At 41.1% G+C, this 18,239-nt stretch overlaps 1 protein-coding gene across 1 annotated transcript in view; it reads left to right on the top strand.

The window, feature by feature from the left end:
* Enpp3 (ectonucleotide pyrophosphatase/phosphodiesterase 3) overlaps positions 1-18,239 on the top strand; it is a 135,221-nt gene that overhangs the window by 57,996 nt on the left and 58,986 nt on the right. Inside the window, exons 8-15 of the mRNA XM_004651200.3 lie at positions 2,515-2,594; positions 3,833-3,952; positions 4,797-4,906; positions 8,156-8,221; positions 8,849-8,921; positions 14,244-14,352; positions 16,994-17,122; positions 17,503-17,534. Coding sequence (XP_004651257.2) covers positions 2,515-2,594; positions 3,833-3,952; positions 4,797-4,906; positions 8,156-8,221; positions 8,849-8,921; positions 14,244-14,352; positions 16,994-17,122; positions 17,503-17,534 — 719 coding nt within the window. The remainder of the gene's footprint in view (positions 1-2,514; positions 2,595-3,832; positions 3,953-4,796; positions 4,907-8,155; positions 8,222-8,848; positions 8,922-14,243; positions 14,353-16,993; positions 17,123-17,502; positions 17,535-18,239) is intronic.

Genomic DNA, 18,239 nt, shown 5'->3' with positions numbered 1-18,239 from the left:
TTCTCACTTGCTTTCTCTCTCTCTCTCCCTCTATTTCCTCAATCTTTAAATAAATAAACAGCTTAAAAAGTTAAAATAAAATAGTTTTCTAGAAGGAACTTATCTATGTGGTAAATATTTTAAAGCTACATTGAAAACAAACAACTTCATTCCTAATATTCTTACTTTTCCCCTATAGAGCAACCTTTCTTACTGGGTTGCTATGTCTTTCTGGAAGGTTTCTGTTGCGTAGTAATTAAGATTGTGATCTGAAAGAAGGGTGGGAGATTGTACCTTCTCCAGGTTGTGCTTCAGTGGCCTGTTTCAAAGCGGATGACAAAGGGACAGCCTGCACGTGTAGATTGGCTACAGGTGTGTCCTGTTTAGGACTTTCTTACCAGGGCAGCATTGTGTTTTTCCATTACTGGCAGCTTAACCAGAGTTTACTTTATACCCTGTGGCTTTAGGCATTTAGGAGTTTGAGTTTCCCCACCCATATTGTAAGGAAATAAAAACAATAACTGACTTTATATTTCTGTTTATTGTATGACATTTTCTTCCACTTAAGATTTTATAGTTATGTGAGTTAGATTTCCTTTCATTTTATCTTATGACTTCTTTTTGTTTGTTTGTTTTTTGTTTTTTCGAGGTAGGGTTTCACTGTAGCTCAGGCTGACCTGGAATTCACTATGGAGTCTCAGGGTGGCCTTGAACTCATGACAATCCTCCTACCTCTGCCTCCCGAGTGCTGAGATTAAAGGCATGCACCACCATGCCTGGTTTTATCTTATGACTTCTTAACAATATTAAATATGTTTTCTTATTTTTCATAGCCGAACCAAGTGAATGAGATTTTCTAAAGACTGAGGTCGAGTGTGGTGGCTCATGCCTTTAGTTCAAGCCCTTGGGAGGCTGAGGTAGGAGGATGACCCTGAATTCAAGGCCACTCTGAGCTACAGAGTGAGTTCCAGGTCAACCTGGGCTAGAGTGAGACCCAGTTGCAAAAACAAAAGGTTTTCATTACTCTCTTCCTATCAGAATGGACTTGGTATGAGGCCCTAGAAAATTGTAGAGGAGGAAAGTTCTGTATCATACTGGAAACGCCAAAGGCTAGAAAAAGGACAGTCTCACTTTTAGTTTTACCTTAAGTAGAATCCATTGTGAGAGAACGTGCTTTTAGAATGAGGAACAATGGACTCTCACTATGAAAATGTCGGAGCTGAACCATTTCAGAGGAAACTGCTCTGTATAGCAGTGGGCCTGACCTCTTTAAATAGGGTTACTGTGCACATTGAAAACAATGGAACAATGAGGCAAAGTTAATGCCATTATTTTGAAAAACAGCATCTAGGAAACTTCACAGAGCAAACTGAAACTGAACCAAAAATAATAAGCAATAATGCTAATGTTTTTGTAAACATTACCGAGTAACATAAGGAAGTAAAATAGCTTTTCAGCTACCTAAACTAGTCTGTTGAGTTTTTGTTATATTGAGTATTTTACATATAGGATAGTCTTACTGTAATAGCCAAATAAATAAAGAGGGAAGTAAAAGAAAATGGTTTTGGTAGTGGGTAATTTAGGAAATCTTTACCTCAGGAGGCAACAAGCTATGGTCCACTCCTGCCTACTCTGCCTTATTCCCTTTGGCCTGTCATATGCTAAGAATGTTTTCTGTTTTAAAATGTTTTTTTTTTTTTTTTTTTTTTGGTTTTTCGAGGTAGGGTCTCACTCTGGTCCAGGCTGACCTGGAATTAACTCTGTCATCTCAGGGTGGCCTTGAACTCATGGCAATCCTCCTACCTCTGCCTCCAGAGTGCTGAGATTAAAGGCGTGCGCCACCACGCCTGGCTAAAATGTTTTCTTAAAAGAGAAGAAAATCTTATTACATATAAAAATTATGTGAAATCCCAATTTTAATGTCTTTCAGCAAAGTTTTATTATAACTCAGTCACGTTCACTTATTGCACATTATCTGTGGGGCTCTGGCCGCATGTTCCCCATGGCTGAGTTAAGCAGCTACAGCAGAAACAATATGGCCTTGGGAGGACGAAAGCGTCACATGGCTCTTTATAGAAAGGAACTTGCTCCTCTCTAAAACTAGTTTGGTTTTTTTTTTTTTTTTAAATTTTTATTTATTTATTTGAGAGCGACAGACACAGAGAGAAAGACAGACAGAGGGAGAGAGAGAGAATGGGCGCGCCAGGGCTTCCAGCCTCTGCCAACGAACTCCAGACACGTGCGCCCCCTTGTGCATCTGGCTAACGTGGGACCTGGGGAACCGAGCCTCGAACCAGGGTCCTTAGGCTTCACAGGCAAGCGCTTAACCTCTAAGCCATCTCTCCAGCCCTAGTTTGGTTTTTTTTTTGAACAGAAGAAATTTAGAGTTTAGAATTTCAACCTCTTTCCATCTTTTACCCACTATTTAGTTAGTTCTCAGTTTTTCTGGGAAACTCTTGTGTTCGTGTTTCTGGTTATCCAAAGTAATTCTAAACATGAAAGACTGTTCTAATCTCTCACCATCTTTTCTTCTAGAAACATGTGGAATTCATTCAAAATATATGAGAGCTATGTATCCTACCAAAACCTTCCCAAATCATTATACCATTGTCACGGTAAGTGCTTGGCTTGTGGGAAGACAGACAATCCAGACAGGAAACTACTGAGTACAACAGCCAGATATGCTGAGAGAGAACTGGCCCAGTCTATGTTACATGCTCTGCAAATACATGCGGTGATATATTGTTCATGGCTTAATTCAGGTTGGAATATGCAGCCAGTACAGCATCACCAGGCATAATGGCAAATCCTGCATTAGGGTAATTCACGCTTGTGAGGCCAAGACAGCTTGTGTGGCATGAGAAATGCTATTCTCTTCTGATCTTTTGATTGCCCTTTACTTATCCAAAGAGCAGCTGGAAACAGTAGGCAATATATGATAAGGACAACCACTTTGGTGTGGGGAATTTTGTTTTTCCCCAGTCTTTTAGTCATATTTAAAGTGACAAAGAGTTCTCGTTCATAAATAGACTCAGATAGGCTGCATGTTTTTGGATCCAATAACTAAAGCAAATGAAATTTCCTTGGTGATTAAAAAAAGAGGTAAGGGCTGGAGAAATAGCTTAGTGGTTAAGGCGCTTGCCTGCAAAGCCAAAGGACCATGGTTCGATTCCCCAGGACCCACGAAAGCCAGATGTACAAGGTGGCACATGCATCTGAAGTTCATTTGCAGCAGCTGGAGGCCTTGGCAGGCCCATTCTTATTCTCTCTCTCTCTCATAAAAAAAAAAAAAAAGCAGGTGAAGGTGCTCAAAATAAACTCAAAGGAAAATTAAGCTTTTTAAGATCTAGAGCACATTTTAAGAGCCCTCAGCCTTTATCATCATCAGATGTTTGTTTGTTAATGACCTTTCATTTTAGTATTTTAATATAGAGTGGTAATTAAGACATTTTAATTTTTTAAGGTATGTTTTGATTCTGGCCCAGGCTGACTTGGCACTCACTGTGTAGTCCAGGCTGGCCTCAAACTCACGGCGATCCTCCTGCCTCTGCCTCCTGAATAGTGCTAGGATTAAAGGTGTGTGCTACCATGCCCAGCCTTTTATTTTATTTATCTATTTATTTATATAATCTGAGATATATGCGACCTCATATATCTATATATCTTGATGTTTGGCTTCAGGTCTAGGACTTTTACATTGAAAAGCATACAATGTCCCTCCTAGGTATGAGAATAGATGTTATGCTGTTTTATTGTGTACATATTTTATATACATTTTATTTTATATATAGATTATGTATATATTTTACTAAAGTATATTTCATTTCAGCTCTCTTTTATAATTAAATTTTAGGGGTTGTATCCGGAGTCACATGGCATCATCGATAACAATATGTATGATGTACATCTCAACAAGAATTTCTCACTCTATTCGTCACAGAAAAATAATCCCGCCTGGTGGGGCGGGCAGCCGGTGCGTAACATTCTGCTCGCGGCCTCCGCGCGAGCTTCTGCGTGACATTGGAACACTGACATCTTCTTGCTTCACTCTGAATTTCACATTCTCCATCTGGCTTCTTGTGGCCAGGGGTGTAAAGGTCTTTCACCACTATTTGAATATCTTAAGTGTTCATGACTTCTCACTCAAATAGTCTTATATTGAAACCAGCTGTTGTATGATAAATCTTTCAGTCTGCAAATTTCTTGATAAGAAATGTGGTGGCTTGGATCAGATGACCGCCATAAACTCGTTTTGTGTACTTGGCTCCAGGCTGATAGCGACTTGGCAGGTGTGTCGCTGGGGTGGATCTTTAGGGTTATTAGCCTGCGGCTTGGTGTTAAATTTGGTTCACTCTCCTGCTGCTGTTTTCCACCTGCTGTGGCAGAAAGGACACACAACCCCTGCTCCACCATGTCCCCTGCGTCATGAGGCTTCCCCTCAAGAGAGTAAGCCAAAATACATCCTTTCCTCTTGCTAGCTGCTTTTGTTTGGGTGCTTCATCCCCGTCATGATGTGGTAACTGCAACAGATTCTTACTCCATTTTCTACTCCCACTGATTTACTATTCCTCAAAGGTAAAGAATTGCAGAATTCCATAAGCTTTAAAAGATAAAGAACAGTTTGTTATTGCCTTACTCTGTGTTTTATTTTTTAAGATAGATACTTCAATAGTAATAAATTTTAATTGCTAGAAGGATGGATTTTAATGATTATGAACATTTTGCAGTCAAAATAGGCATTTGCAGTAAGTTGTAGCATTTGTTTCCAAAGAAACTATCCTATCATTTTATGACCTTACCCTGTATTTACCTTACAGATATGGCTGACAGCAATATATCAAAATTTGAAAGCTGCTTCGTACTACTGGCCAGGATCAGATGTGGCTATCAACGACTCTTTTCCTTCAATATATATGAATTATAGCAGGTAGGGAAGCACTCTAAGATAAGAACCCTTATGGGCAGGAATGAGTAGGACTATTTTTTGTTTTGTTTTGTTTTATTTACTTATTTTAGAGAGAGATTTTAGGGACAGATTGGGTGTGCCAGGGCCTCCAGCCACTGCATACAAACTCCAGGCACATGCGACACCTTGTGCATTTGGCTTTCGTAGGTCCTGGGGAATCAAATCTGGGTCCTTTGGCTTTGCAGGTAGTGCCTTACCTGCTAAGCCATCTCTCCAGCTCTGTTTTTTTTTTTTTTTTAATTGGTTTTTCAAGAAGTAGGGTCTCACTCTATCCCAGGCTGACCTGGAATTCACTATGGAGTCTCAAGGTGGCCTCAAACTCATGGCGCTCCTCCTACCTCTGCCTCCCGAGTGCTGGGATTAAAGGCGTGCGCCACCATGCCTGGCTTCCAGCTCTGTTTTTAAATATGATATAATCTCTTTCATTTTCTAATTTTCTGGTGTTGAAGTTGGGTTCTCATCTCGCATGGCAAGCATTCTTACCCACTGAGCATTTCCCCAGCTCTGGCTTTTTTTGACTTAATTTCCACCCTTCATTTTACTACTAGGAAATGAATACAGGACCTTGTGTATGCTAAGCATGGACTTTATCATAGAACTGTATACAGCCCTTTCCTATAATAATCTTGATTTAAAAAATCTCATTCAAGCTGTGTGGGCCTGAAACCTTGGAATCATTTATTCTTCTCTCTTCTGTCCCTCATATAGTCTGTCAGTAAATGCTTTTGATTCTGTCCTACACAGGATGCATCTGAGGATCCTTTATTCCCCCAGGCATTACTCCCCTGGCTTGGTGTTACATCGCTTTCCCTTTATTCCTATAGCTGTCCCTTTACATCTGTTCCTCAGTGCCCGCAGTCTGTTCTCATTTCCTCAACCTAAGGGGCTCCTTTAAAATCCAAGTCCAGGGCTGGAGAGATGGCTTAGCACTTAATTCTTTGCAATACCCAGGTTCAATTCCCAAGTACTCGTGTAAAGCCAGATGCACAAGGTTGCATATGCATCTGGAGTTTGTTTATAGTGGCAAGAGATTCTGGCGTACCCATTCTCTCCCTCCCTCTGTCTCTCTGCCTCTTTCTCTCAAATAAGTAAATGAAGTATTTTTTTAAACTGCAAATCGAATTAAGGCACCCATTTGGAGACTAGTTATAAGGATGGGATTCAGTGGGGGTGGGATTTGGGAGGGGGAAATGGAAGGTGGTCGGAGAGGATCATAATCATGATATATTGTTTATATTTATGGAAGTTTATTAAAAAGCACTCTTTTGCACCAAAGATCTCAATGGCCTCCAATACGCACACCCTATATATTGCTTCTAATGTGTCCTGTTGTAAGAAAACTGTTAAGAGTGGTACTGAAAGACGGGTAGCCAGAAGTCCACCAATGCAGCACAGGCTTACATTCATAGCAAGAAGTCCACCAATGAGGCACAGGCTTACATTCACAGCAAGGGCATGTGGAACCCTGCCTTTCAGCTACTGGGCTCAGACACTTGTTTTTAAGCACCCTTTACACTCTTGCCAGTGTACAGCCATGCAATAGTCTAATGAGGCTCAGAGGAGTAATACTGAAGGAAGCAGAGGCAGAAGGCACTGTTGTCCCAAAATTTTCAATGGTTTTGTTTTGCGTCCAAGTAAAAATCTACAAGTTCCCAAAGTCTTATCTATGTGGAATGACATCCACGCCCCTCTCCGCACACACACTGGTCATCACAACTGCTCTCCATCCACTCCTCCAGGGCAATTCTGACCCCTAGATGGGTCTCAGCCTTTCACTGGGGCCTTCCCATCAGCAATTTCCTCTGCTTGAGGTTAATTCCCTCCATGAATTAAAATAAAAATAAAAAAAAGAAAAAAAAATGCTCAGTTTTAAAATTAGTTTTGGGGCTGGAGAGAGATGGCTTAGCGGTTAAGCACTTGCCTGTGAAGCCTAAGGACCCCGGTTCAAGGCTCGGTTCCCCAGGTCCCACGTTAGCCAGATGCACAAGGGGGCGCACGCGTCTGGAGTTCGTTTGCAGAGGCTGGAAGCCCTGGCGCGCCCATTCTCTCTCTCTCCCTCTACCTGTCTTTCTCTCTGTGTCTGTCGCTCTCAAATAAATAAATAAATAATTTAAAAAAATTAGTTTTGTACTCAGTGTATGCAGTCAAGTTGGTTCCATCATTAGCCTCCTCCCTGTCCTCCCCCCTCGGCAGAGACCCTCCTCGTTGGGGAATAGGAGCCATGCATTGTGGGTTAGCCATCAGTTATGGGTCGGAGGCAATGTCTCTGTGTATCATGACCCAACATGTGGCTCTGACGTTCTTTCCGCCCCTTCTTCTGCAAATTTCCCTTAGCCATGTTGGGTTCATTTTAGGTCTGCTTTGGTGATGAGGTCTTGGGAGCCTCTGTGTCTCTGGATATCTGGTTTGGTAGGAGTTGAGTGTTCTCTGTGTCTATCTCCTTAACCCTTGTGCTGGTACTAGGTTCACAAAATGAGCAGCACTCTAACTCATTTCCCCAATTATTCTTAGTTTCAGCTGGGGCCCTTTTGAGGTGTGATGGGCTGGTTCTTTCCTTAGAATCAGCGTCCATCTGAAAAAAAGAAGCAAATTCTCCAACAGAGAGTGAAGTTAGTGCCAGATAAATGGGATAACCTTTGCTTCTTAGAAGAGAATTTAATAAGTGTAGGCCCTCTTGTAGCCCATGATTGGTGGGTGCTTGGTAATGGAGAGTGGGTTCATTTTGGATACGGTTCTGACTTGATTCCCAGCAAAAGGCTCACTCTTTCAGTCATTTCCACCTATTGCTCAAGGGTAGCCTTTTGCAATAGCATTGAAGCATCGACCTCAAGTGCACCAAGACCGAGAATCCCAAAGCACTCTCCCTTGCTGGGTCCTCAGGTACTCTCCTGCAGCAGAGACCCCCCCCCCCCCAACCCTCAGGTAGCCGGAGCTGCACACCAGGCATCCTACTCCTGCTCTTCTCCTGAGAGTGGTGCTGGATGGCCTTGTTTGCTTTATTTTGCCTGCTCTGCTCTCTTCGCAGGACTGAGGTTATAGGCCTGCCTGGCCGTACCACGCTCTTTATGTGCGATCTGGAGCTTTGAACTCAGCCAGTTTCAGGTCCCCTCCGGGCCTCATGTTTGTGCAAGAATGCATTTACTGCTGAGCCATCTCTCCAGCTCATGACTTGGTGAATTTTCCAAATATGTTCTTCTTTTTTCCCCCCAGCAATGTTCCATATGAAAAGAGGGTCTCTACATTGTTAAAATGGCTGGATCTGCCCAAAACTGAAAGGTAAGACCTAGTGTCGGAGAAATGCTGGCATAGCGTCACGTGTGTGGGTGAAAATTGGAATTCCTTCTTTACTGTTAATGAATATTTAAAAACAAATCTTGGCAACGCCTTTTGGGTGCTGGGGGTCTATGAGTCAGGGTGTTAGTCTGTAACCCTTGGATGGATGGCCTTGAACTCACTATGTAGACGAGGCTGACCTTGAATTTACAGCAATCCTCTTGCTTGGGCCTCTTGAGTGCTGGGATTACAGGCATGCACCTCCATACCCTGCTTTTAGCATTACGTTTAATGGGCTCATTTCAAGAGCTTTTGAAGGCATAGTTGACACCACAGAGATAGAGCCAGTCCTTGAGAGGAGAGGTAAATGTCAGTGTGGCATATGGAGTTGGGGCAGAATAAGAACAGGTCTGGCGCTTGCTTTTGAGGACAGGCTGCTGCAGCCAGGGGCTGGAACAGTTCACGGGGATCTGTCTCCCTTGAGGCAGTGTAGACAGCCTGGGTGAAGAGGAAGACTAGAGAGAAGAGGAGGGGATGGCCAGGATGCTTCAAGATCTATAAAAATGCCCAAAGAGCCTATGGTGTATTCTGAATTATTAATGTCTTTCTTTGTTTCAATTTTACTCATAGACCCAGTTTTTATACAATATATGTGGAAGAGCCAGATTCTGCAGGACACAAAGGTGGACCAGTTAGTGCTGGAGTAAGTTTTCTTGTTTGTTTGTTTCTTCTTTCTTTTTAAACAAATGGAAAGTCATCTAGCCCTAACCTAGAGAATAATGCAGCATTCTTTCATCTCTACTGAACACAAATGCAGTTGATAAATACATTAAGTGAAAATAACTAAAAGTCTAAAAAAGGTAATTGCCTTCTAAAGCACGAAATTGCTAATGTCCTAGGAAGACATTTGCTTTATTAACCACATCTTGGTTCTGATGAAAAACATATCAAAGCCTTCGATGTGGCACTGTTATTTCATTATAGTGAAAACATTAAGGCCATACTGCATGTGCCATTCAAAATGTTTTCTGCTTCTTTTTTCCTAAAAACTTTAAAAATATTTTTATTTATTTATTTTCAAGGAGAGAGAGAGAAGATAAGAATAGGTGTGCCAGGATCTCCAGCTGCTAGAAACAAACTCCAGATGCATGAACTATTTTATGCATATGGCTTTGTGTGGGTACTGGGAAATTGAACCTGGCTTATTAAGCTTTGTAGGCAAGTGCCTTAATTACTCAGCCATCTCTAGCCCTTTATTTTTTGAGGGAGTCTCATATGTCTCAGGCTAACTTCAAAATTATGTAGGACTGGGAAGATGGCTCAATACCCAGTGCTTGCTTGTAAAGTTGGCTGACTTGGGTTGGTTCAATTCCTTAGCACCTACATAAAGCTAGATGCACAAAGTGGTACATGTGTCTGCAGTTCATGTGTAGCAGCAAAAGACCTGGCTGCACCCATTCATTCTCTCTCTTTCTCATAAATAAAAACATTAGAAAAGACTGTATGTAGCCCACGATAAGCTTGAATATTTGGTTCTCCTCCTACCACACTTGGTTTTATGTGATGCCAGGGAACAAACCCAAGGGCTTGGGCATGCTAGGCAAGAACTCTGCCAGCTGAGCTACCTTCCTCTCTAGCCCTCATTCAGCCTGTCATTGTGGCCATTTCAAGCTAAGTTCACTGTGTTGTGTCCAGCTGCCTATTATAGATGGTTGTATTCATGCATTTCCTTATAAATACCTCAAACAGAGTGATTCTACTCAAAAGCCCCATTATCACTTGAGTGGCCTCCAGTAAGTTCTTTCATTAGCTAGACTATTTTCCTTTTTATTTATTTATTTATTAAAGAAAGAGGCATATCTATATAGAAAGAGTGGATACATCAAGGCCTCTAGTCACAGCAGATGAACTCCAGATGCATGTGCCACCTTATGCTCTGGCTTACATGGGTACTTGGGAATCAAACTTGGGACTGTATGCTTTGTAGGAAGTGCCTTAACCTCTAAGCCATCTCTCCAGCCCTAGATTTTTTTTTTTTTTTTTACAATTTCACTATATGAATATAACTTTTAGAAAAAAAAAAGCCATTCTCTGTTCTAAACTCCACTGAGGCCTCCGTATTGCCTTGCCCACGGTTGAAACAGAACATTCCCAGGAGTTTGATGGTCATTGTCACGCCATGGAAACTCTTAACAATTCTTCATTTTTGGAATGGGAGCCTTCTTTTTCTGGCCTTATGCCCTTGCTATTTTCCAGAAAAGTCTTTTTCATCTTTCCTCTTAAGCAACAATGATTCCTCACACAAGGACCTGCTTGGTGCTCACAACTTTACATGTGTGGGCCTCTTCCATGTTCAGCACCTCTCTGGTCTATATGACCAAATTTTGCACCTACTTGCATTACTCTGCAGGTGAATGGCTCCCTCACGGAAACATTTTCCTTTGCTCTTCTTTTCTATGTTAACTGCTATCTCTGTTAACTGCTATGCATGTCTGAGAAAGAACACTCTTATCTGCATTTGTCTGCCCATTTTCCCTTTATAGTAGACCTCACATTACAGACCTTTTCCTTCTTTCTTTCTATCTTTTTCTGCTCCAGTTTATCACCCAAAGACATTTTAAGGGTAATTTTGAAAAGTGCTACACATGAAGGGATCTGAGTGTCCAAAGATGTTTTTCATTTTATTTTATTTATTTGTAAGAATAGAGAGAGAGAGAGAGAGAGAGAGAGAGAGAGAGAGAGAGAGAGAGAGAGAGAGAGAGAGTGGGAGGAGATAGACACAGAGAGAATGGGTGCACCAGGGCCTCTAGCCACTGCAAATGAACTCCAGATGCATACACCCCCTTGTGCATCTGGCTTCCGTGGGTGCTGGGGAATTAAACCTGGGTCCTATGCCTTTGCAGGCAAGCACCTTAACTGCTAAGCCATTTCTCCAGCCTTCCAAAAGTGTTTTTGAAGAGATCTTGTTCTAGTCAGGCGTGGGTTGTGTGGGGGGGGCTTACTAGAGGGTTCTCCCGGAGTAACTAAAAAGGAAACAGAATTCACAAATGAGCTGATAGAGGGAGGAGCTAACTCTATTAATGGAACACAGAAACCAACCAAATACTCAGCCAGGCTAGTGGCTAGATGGTTCTAGAGAGACAGCATGGCAATGGCCACAGCAGGTAAGGCTTGTGCTCCTGTCAGTGTTCTCAGAGGTACCGTGTGAATATTACCTCCCACCCACGACTAGAGCACTGGGAACCAGGGGAGAGGGCTAGACAGGACGAACCCAAATCATGGAGAGCTTTGTAAGCCGTAAAAGTATTCAGTGGAAAGCATTGAGGCATTGTCATCAGAAAAGTGGAGCAACCAGATCTGTGTGTACGTAGAGATCATTTCACTGTGAAAGAGGAATGCAAGGGAAACAACCGGGGAGAAGCAGATTCATCTCTGTCACCTTCTAGAAAGGAGGGGATAGTGACTGGCACTAGGGAGGAGACCAACCATCACGGATGGAGGAAGGTCTGGTTAGGGGAGGGTCTGCCATAACCTGGTGTGAAACAAGGAAGAAGGATGAGAGAACAATGGATTTTGGCTTTCTATCACACACCAGTAGGTAAGTGAGGATGGTTCTATTCACATTAACAAGGCCACTGCAGGGGAATGCATTGAGGGAGGATGCACATTATGCAGTTGAGGCACCTGTAATGCCAAATGCATATAAGTGTTCAGAAGGCAAATGAATGTGTGTGTAAAGCTCAGAGGAGATGGACAACTAGGAAAATGGTAGCATATAGATGACTTTGAAAAGTAAAGTTGTCTTAGGGAAGGAATGAGGAGTGAGCATAGAAGAGAGATTAAGACCAAGCCTACTTAAGACTCAGAACAGAGAGGCAAGGTGGACAGAGAAAGTTGAAGGCTTTTCCATTTATTGTTATGTTTAGCCACATCTGAATCCAGCCTTAATATGACATGTAAATTCAAAGCACAAAGGCTATTTTAATTTGCCTTCACTCCACATTGTTAACAGTTAATAAATTTATTCCAAAGTTTCTAGTCACCAAAACCTACCTTCATCATTTGAAGTCAAGAACTTCCTTCCCTTCTCCCCTTCTCTCCCCTTCAGTCGCCATCCTTTTTTACTTCTTCCTTTCTCTCCCTTCACCACTTTCTAGACAAGATCACAAAACGTAACCCAGGTTGCCTGGCACTCTCCAGCCTCTTGCCTCAGCTTCTGAAGTGCTGGTTGTTCCAGTGATTGTTCAGTAGTAAGGACGTGTACTTACAAAACATCCTGACTAGTCACGAGTCACTTTAAACAACGGCCTTAATAGACCAGTAAGAGTCAGCCACTACTCATTTCTCATGAGTGAATTATTACATCTTACATGGGCTGAAAAGTTAGAAAGAACAAGTCAGTTCAGAGGAGAAAATTGGGAATAGATTGACTTCTGTGTTGATAATGCTCTCTCATGGCAGAAGAATTTCACAGCCCTGACAAACTCCCCTGTAGAAAAGCGTGTAGAGGGAGGATGTCTGGAAGTATGTTGAACCTTGAAAGCAGGTTCTAGCAATGCTGTTTAGGGTTTTTGGCCAGCTGGATCCTCTGCAGCCTTGTATTCAATTTTACAAAGAGGACAGTACTGATCCAAAGCACAGTGACTAGACATTCCATCATCAGGATCCATGAAATAATACACTTTTACTCTGAGCAATACCTGACTTGTAAAAGTCTTTCTCAAAAGTACAAAGAAAAGAGACAATCATTATAATACTAGTATGAACAGGCAAACATCTGCTCATCCAGTACTATTATACATTCTTATTAACTGAAAAATACTGAAAAGTTGTATCAGTGAAACTTATTTAAACTTTAGGCCACCTTAATATCCTACATGGATAAACTGCAGAAGCATCTTAAAACATGAAGAATATAAGCAGTTAAAAGTGAATTCCAGTTCACTGATCATAGACAATCATCATTAACAGGATTTGATAGATTTTCTTTCTATTTCCTGTGCAAGTATTTACTCAGAAACTGTAAATGTCAGGATCATGTATTATGTATGGGTGTGTATACAATTTAGTTTTCATTTGTAAATGTCTAACACGGTATTGTGAGCATTTTCTTCTGCCTTTGTTCTCTTAAAAATGTTTTGTGGGGTGGGGAAGTGCCTCAATGGCAGGAGGCTTGCCTAGCATGTCATTCCTAGCACAAAACACAAAGACTGTTTCGTGAGAGATACAGAGTATGTGTCTTGAAATTTGCACATAATTTGTGTTCACTTCAGCAGCACATACGCTAAAATTTGTGTACTATTTTAAATCTTTCCTGGAATTTAAATTGTAAGTCAATAATGTGAGAGTATTTTGCATTTATTCTCCCTTTGTACTCTAAATATTTGCCTAGAAACAGAGTTATTAGGAAACACACTGTGTGTTTAGCTCTGTGATTCCCACTGACACCTGATCTTCAAGAAATGTATAAAATCCTCTGATATTAAATGTACCAGGGACTCATGCCTCTAGCTCAGGCATTATTATGAAAACATTCACAGTTGAATGATGCTTTTTTAATATTTTATTTATTTATAAAAGAGAAAGAGACAGAGACAGAATGGGCATGCCAAGGCCTCTAGCCACTGTAAATGAGCTCCAGACACATGTGTCCCCTTATGCTTCTGGCTTACGTGGGTCCTGGGGAGTTGAACCCGGGTCCTTAGGCTTCCTAGGCAAATGCCGTAACTGCTAAGCCACTTCGCCAGTCCCCTGAATGATTTGTTTTGATGTTCAACATTGCTTATATATGTGTTGACTCTTAGTCAAACTTCCTTTATAGGAAACAACTTAACTTCACTGTTCGTAGAAAGTTGGGGAATTGGTACTTGGTGAATGTGGTTCCACGGGTGCAGGGCTCTAAGGTTCTATCAAAGAATAACACTTTTAGAGAAGACAAATGTTTTAAGTTTTACTTGATTAAATCATGACTTGGTTAATTGAAACCAATTACACTGACAGTCTTAACTTGGTGCTTGTTTTAAAGGTAATTAAAGCCTTGCAGTTGGTAGACAGTGCCCTCGGGATGCTGATGGAAGGCCTGAAGCAGAGGAACTTGCACAACTGTGTCAACATCATCCTTCTGGCTGACCATGGTACGCACGCTCTTTAAAAGCATGGTTTATCACTGATCATATCTTATTCTTCTAGGGATCCCACAAAAAGAACATTGTGTTCTTTTTTCATTTGACACTAATTTTATTTTGTAATAGTAATTTTGTTATTTTTAAAAATCTTTTTATACTCCGGGTGTGGTGACTCATGCCTTTAATCCCAGCACTCAGGAGGCAGAGGTAGGAGGATCGCTGAGAGGTCGAGCCCACCCTGAGACTACATAGTTAATTCCAGGTCAGCCTGGACCAGAGTGAGACCCTACCTCGAAAAACCAAAAAAAAAAAAAAAAAAAAAATCTTTCTATATATTTGAGAGAAAGAGAGAGGGAGTGAGAGAGGGAGAAAAAGGGCACGTCAGGGCCTCTTGCCACTGCAAATGAACTGCAGATGCATGTGCCATTCTGTAGATCTGACTTTATGTGGGTAGTGGGGAATTGGATCTGGGGCCATCAAACTTTTCTAAGAAGTGTCTTTAACTCCTAAGCCATCTCCCCAGCCCGCTTTTTAAAACCTACATTTCAAGACCTATAAACTCTTTTTTTTAAAGTATTTTATTTATTTATTTATTTATTTATTTATTTATTTATTTATTTATATGACAGACAGACAGACAGAAAATCAGCACACCAGGGCCTCTACCCATTGCCAACAAAGTCCAAAGGCATGCACCACCTTGTGCACCTGGCTTACATGGGTACTAGGGAATCTAACCTTGGTCCTTGGGTTTCACAGGCAAGTGCCTTAACCACCAACCCATCTGCCTAACCCAAGAAACTCTTTTTTTTTTTTTTTAAAGTTTTACTAACAATTTCCACACATACAGACAATGGAACATGATTATAATCCCTTCTTACCACCTTCCTTTTTCCCCTTTCCAAATCCCTTTTTTCCAAGTAATCTCTCTCCTGTTTTGAAGTCATCATTTTCCCCCTCCTATTATGTAGATGACCTGAAGACTCACTGAAGAAGCAAAGAATGCTCTTTTTATGTGGTAGATTATGAAGAAAAGAGTACTAAAGTTTCTAGTTAAATTATTTAACAGTTCTGGAAAATCTATCCACATTCTTTATTTTCTGTGAAATAAATCCACAAAGTGCTTTTGGGGTTTCCTTTCAGCCAGTGACTCCGTCCTGAATGCTGGCCGCACATTACTCCATTGGCCAGTCTAGTTGGGATCTGGATGTAAGACCTGTGGGACCAGCTGACCAGCTGTGTGTTTAGTCAAAGCTTTTTGTCTATAAAAATCCCGGTCTCCTCTGGTCTCTCTGCTGGAGGTTAACTCTTGAATTTGTTTAGCCCGAATGTTAAAGGGAGTAAAATAGCTGCTTCCTTCTCTCTGGCACACAAATACATTCACAGTGTTTATGTGTTTAATTAATTTATTACTTAATTTAAAAACAAGGTTTTGGGCTGCTGGCTTAGCCATTAAGCGCTTGCCTGTGAAGCCTAAGGACCCCAGTTCAAGGCTCAGTTCCCCAGGACCCACATTAGCCAGATGCACAAGGGGGCGCACGCGTCTGGAGTTCGTTTGCAGTGGCTGGAGGCCCTGGCACGCCCATTCTCTCTTTCTGTCTGCCTCTTTCTCTGTCTGTCACTTTCAAATAAACAAAAAACAAAAAAACAAAGTCTTGCATATCCCAGGTTGGTCTCCATGTTACTTTGTAGCCAAGAATGACCTTGAGCTTCTGATCCTCCTGCCCCCACCTCCAAGATGCTGGCATAAGTGACGTGTGCAACCACACCCAGTTCTATGAGCTGCTGGGACTTAAACCCAAGGTGTCATGTGTACTTGGCAAGTACTCTACCAACTGAGCCACACCCCTAGCCGCAACTCATCCTGTTTTGAAACACCCATGTGTTCCCCTAAAACTCGCTAAGTATCTCCTCACTTATGGGTCCTGTGCTAAATATATCCTCAGAAAGAAAGAGGCAGTTCTTTTGCAGCCAGGGTGTCAGGCCATCTTCCTAAGGGAGCTTTGGAAGCTGAACTCCACAGCATGAAGGAGGAGGGCATTGGGCATGAGGAGGAAAAGATGAAGAGCGTTCAGACTGTGAGACATACAGTAATATGTTCTCAAAATTTCTAAATGGTTCTCTCACAGTTTTCCCTACTAATGGCTTAAAATTACAGAGACATTTTAATGCATAGTTTATTAAAAGTAATTGTTATAAACAAAAATTTTTATGAAGTCTGAAGAGTTTTAAAAAAAGATTTAATTAGCAGGTTTAGAGAACATGATGCTTAAATAAATATTAATGTGTCTTTAAGAGTAAATACTTTCCAATTTTTATTCTCAATATTTTTAACATGCTTGTCTTTTGTACAAATTGCATGGTATAAAGATTCAGTTAACTTACAGAGGCTATTTGTTGTAATTACTTTAATTCATTATTAAACAGCTGATCTATTCATTATTTCTAACTGTTCTCACTTTATAAACATGTTTCGTCTCAACTTACACATTTTCACGTTCTGCTATTTAGGGAATAGTAATGAAATAAATTGTACCAGTTCCCAGTGAAGCTGTTTGAAATTCGTAACATAAAGGGTTTCCTGTGTGAAATAACCAAAGATAGGCAGTTATTACCATATTCATAGGTTCCACAATTTTGTTTTCTTCAGGAATGGACAAGACTTACTGTGACAAGATAGAATACATGATTGATTATGTCCCGCAAATAAACTTCTATATGTATGAAGGGCCCGCCCCTCGCATCAGGACTCGCAACATACCTCAGGACTTTTTCACTTGTAAGTATGAAGACGCCAGATGAGGAAAGCTAAGAGGTAAAACTGGAAGTGAATGATTTATAGCTTCCTGCTTTGGAGAACATGTGGGAATTACCAGGCTCCCTTACCTTTTGGGGAAGACCACACAGAAGCCTATGAGAAATTCCCATGTTTACATAAAGTCAAACTATAGGGTTCGTGGTAATATCTCATGCTGTTGGGTTAAAAGTATACTCCAGTCTACAATGCTGAAGTAAGTGGTTTAAGTCATTTATATTTAATATTTCCAGATCATAGTCATAGATAAATAAGCATATGTGTTAAATTTGCTTTAGTTGTTCACTTTGTAGTGATTTATATGTAATGTGATTTATCCTTCTTTTTCTTTTTTTCTGAAACAGTTAATTCTGAAGAAATTGTCAGGAACCTCAGTGTAAGTCCCCTTACATTTACTTATGAGCTAATGTAATGATCTCAGGGTTTTTGAGAAATTCATGGATCTTTGAGTTCAACTTGCTTGCTATTTATTATTATTATTATTGAGCTAGAGTCTCCCTACGTAGCTTGGGTTAGCCTTGAACTCACTGTGTAACCTATGGATCTATGTAGCTTGGCATCCTTTTGCTTCAGCCACTGGAGGGCTGGATCATAGGTCTGCACCCCACAGTCAGCTTGTCATTTATTTTTAGTTTTATCTTAGTTGTTTTCATTTAGCATTTCCCTACAGGAAAACAGTGGAGGGCTACAATGGCACTAATCCCTGGTTTCCACAGATGGGCAGGTGTCTCATTGAGAAGTGCTGTCAGTGAGCCTGGGCTGCTGGCTTTCCTGTGACTCAGTACCTAAAGTAATGAATCAGAGATTTGTAGATCATTTTGTAGTTCAGATAAATAACTCTGTATCCTTAAGTATAACTGCAACTGCTTTTGATTAGATTCTAATCCTGGTCATAAATAACTGAGTAAGGAAAATTCAAGGCAGAGCAACACTTTTCAAAGTAGAGTTCAGCACTGCTGGGAAGACTGGGTTGTGTGGTAGACCCTTTGTTCATTGGGAGCTTTGGTATGTTCAGAACTGAACGCAAGGCCTTATGCTGTCTGCTACCAAGCTAAGACCCTTTGTGTGGTAACTTTAATAG

Source organism: Jaculus jaculus, chromosome 9 (assembly GCF_020740685.1).
Source record: "Jaculus jaculus isolate mJacJac1 chromosome 9, mJacJac1.mat.Y.cur, whole genome shotgun sequence".
Lineage (NCBI taxonomy): Eukaryota > Metazoa > Chordata > Mammalia > Rodentia > Dipodidae > Jaculus > Jaculus jaculus.
This window is presented reverse-complemented; position numbering and strand designations above follow the sequence as displayed.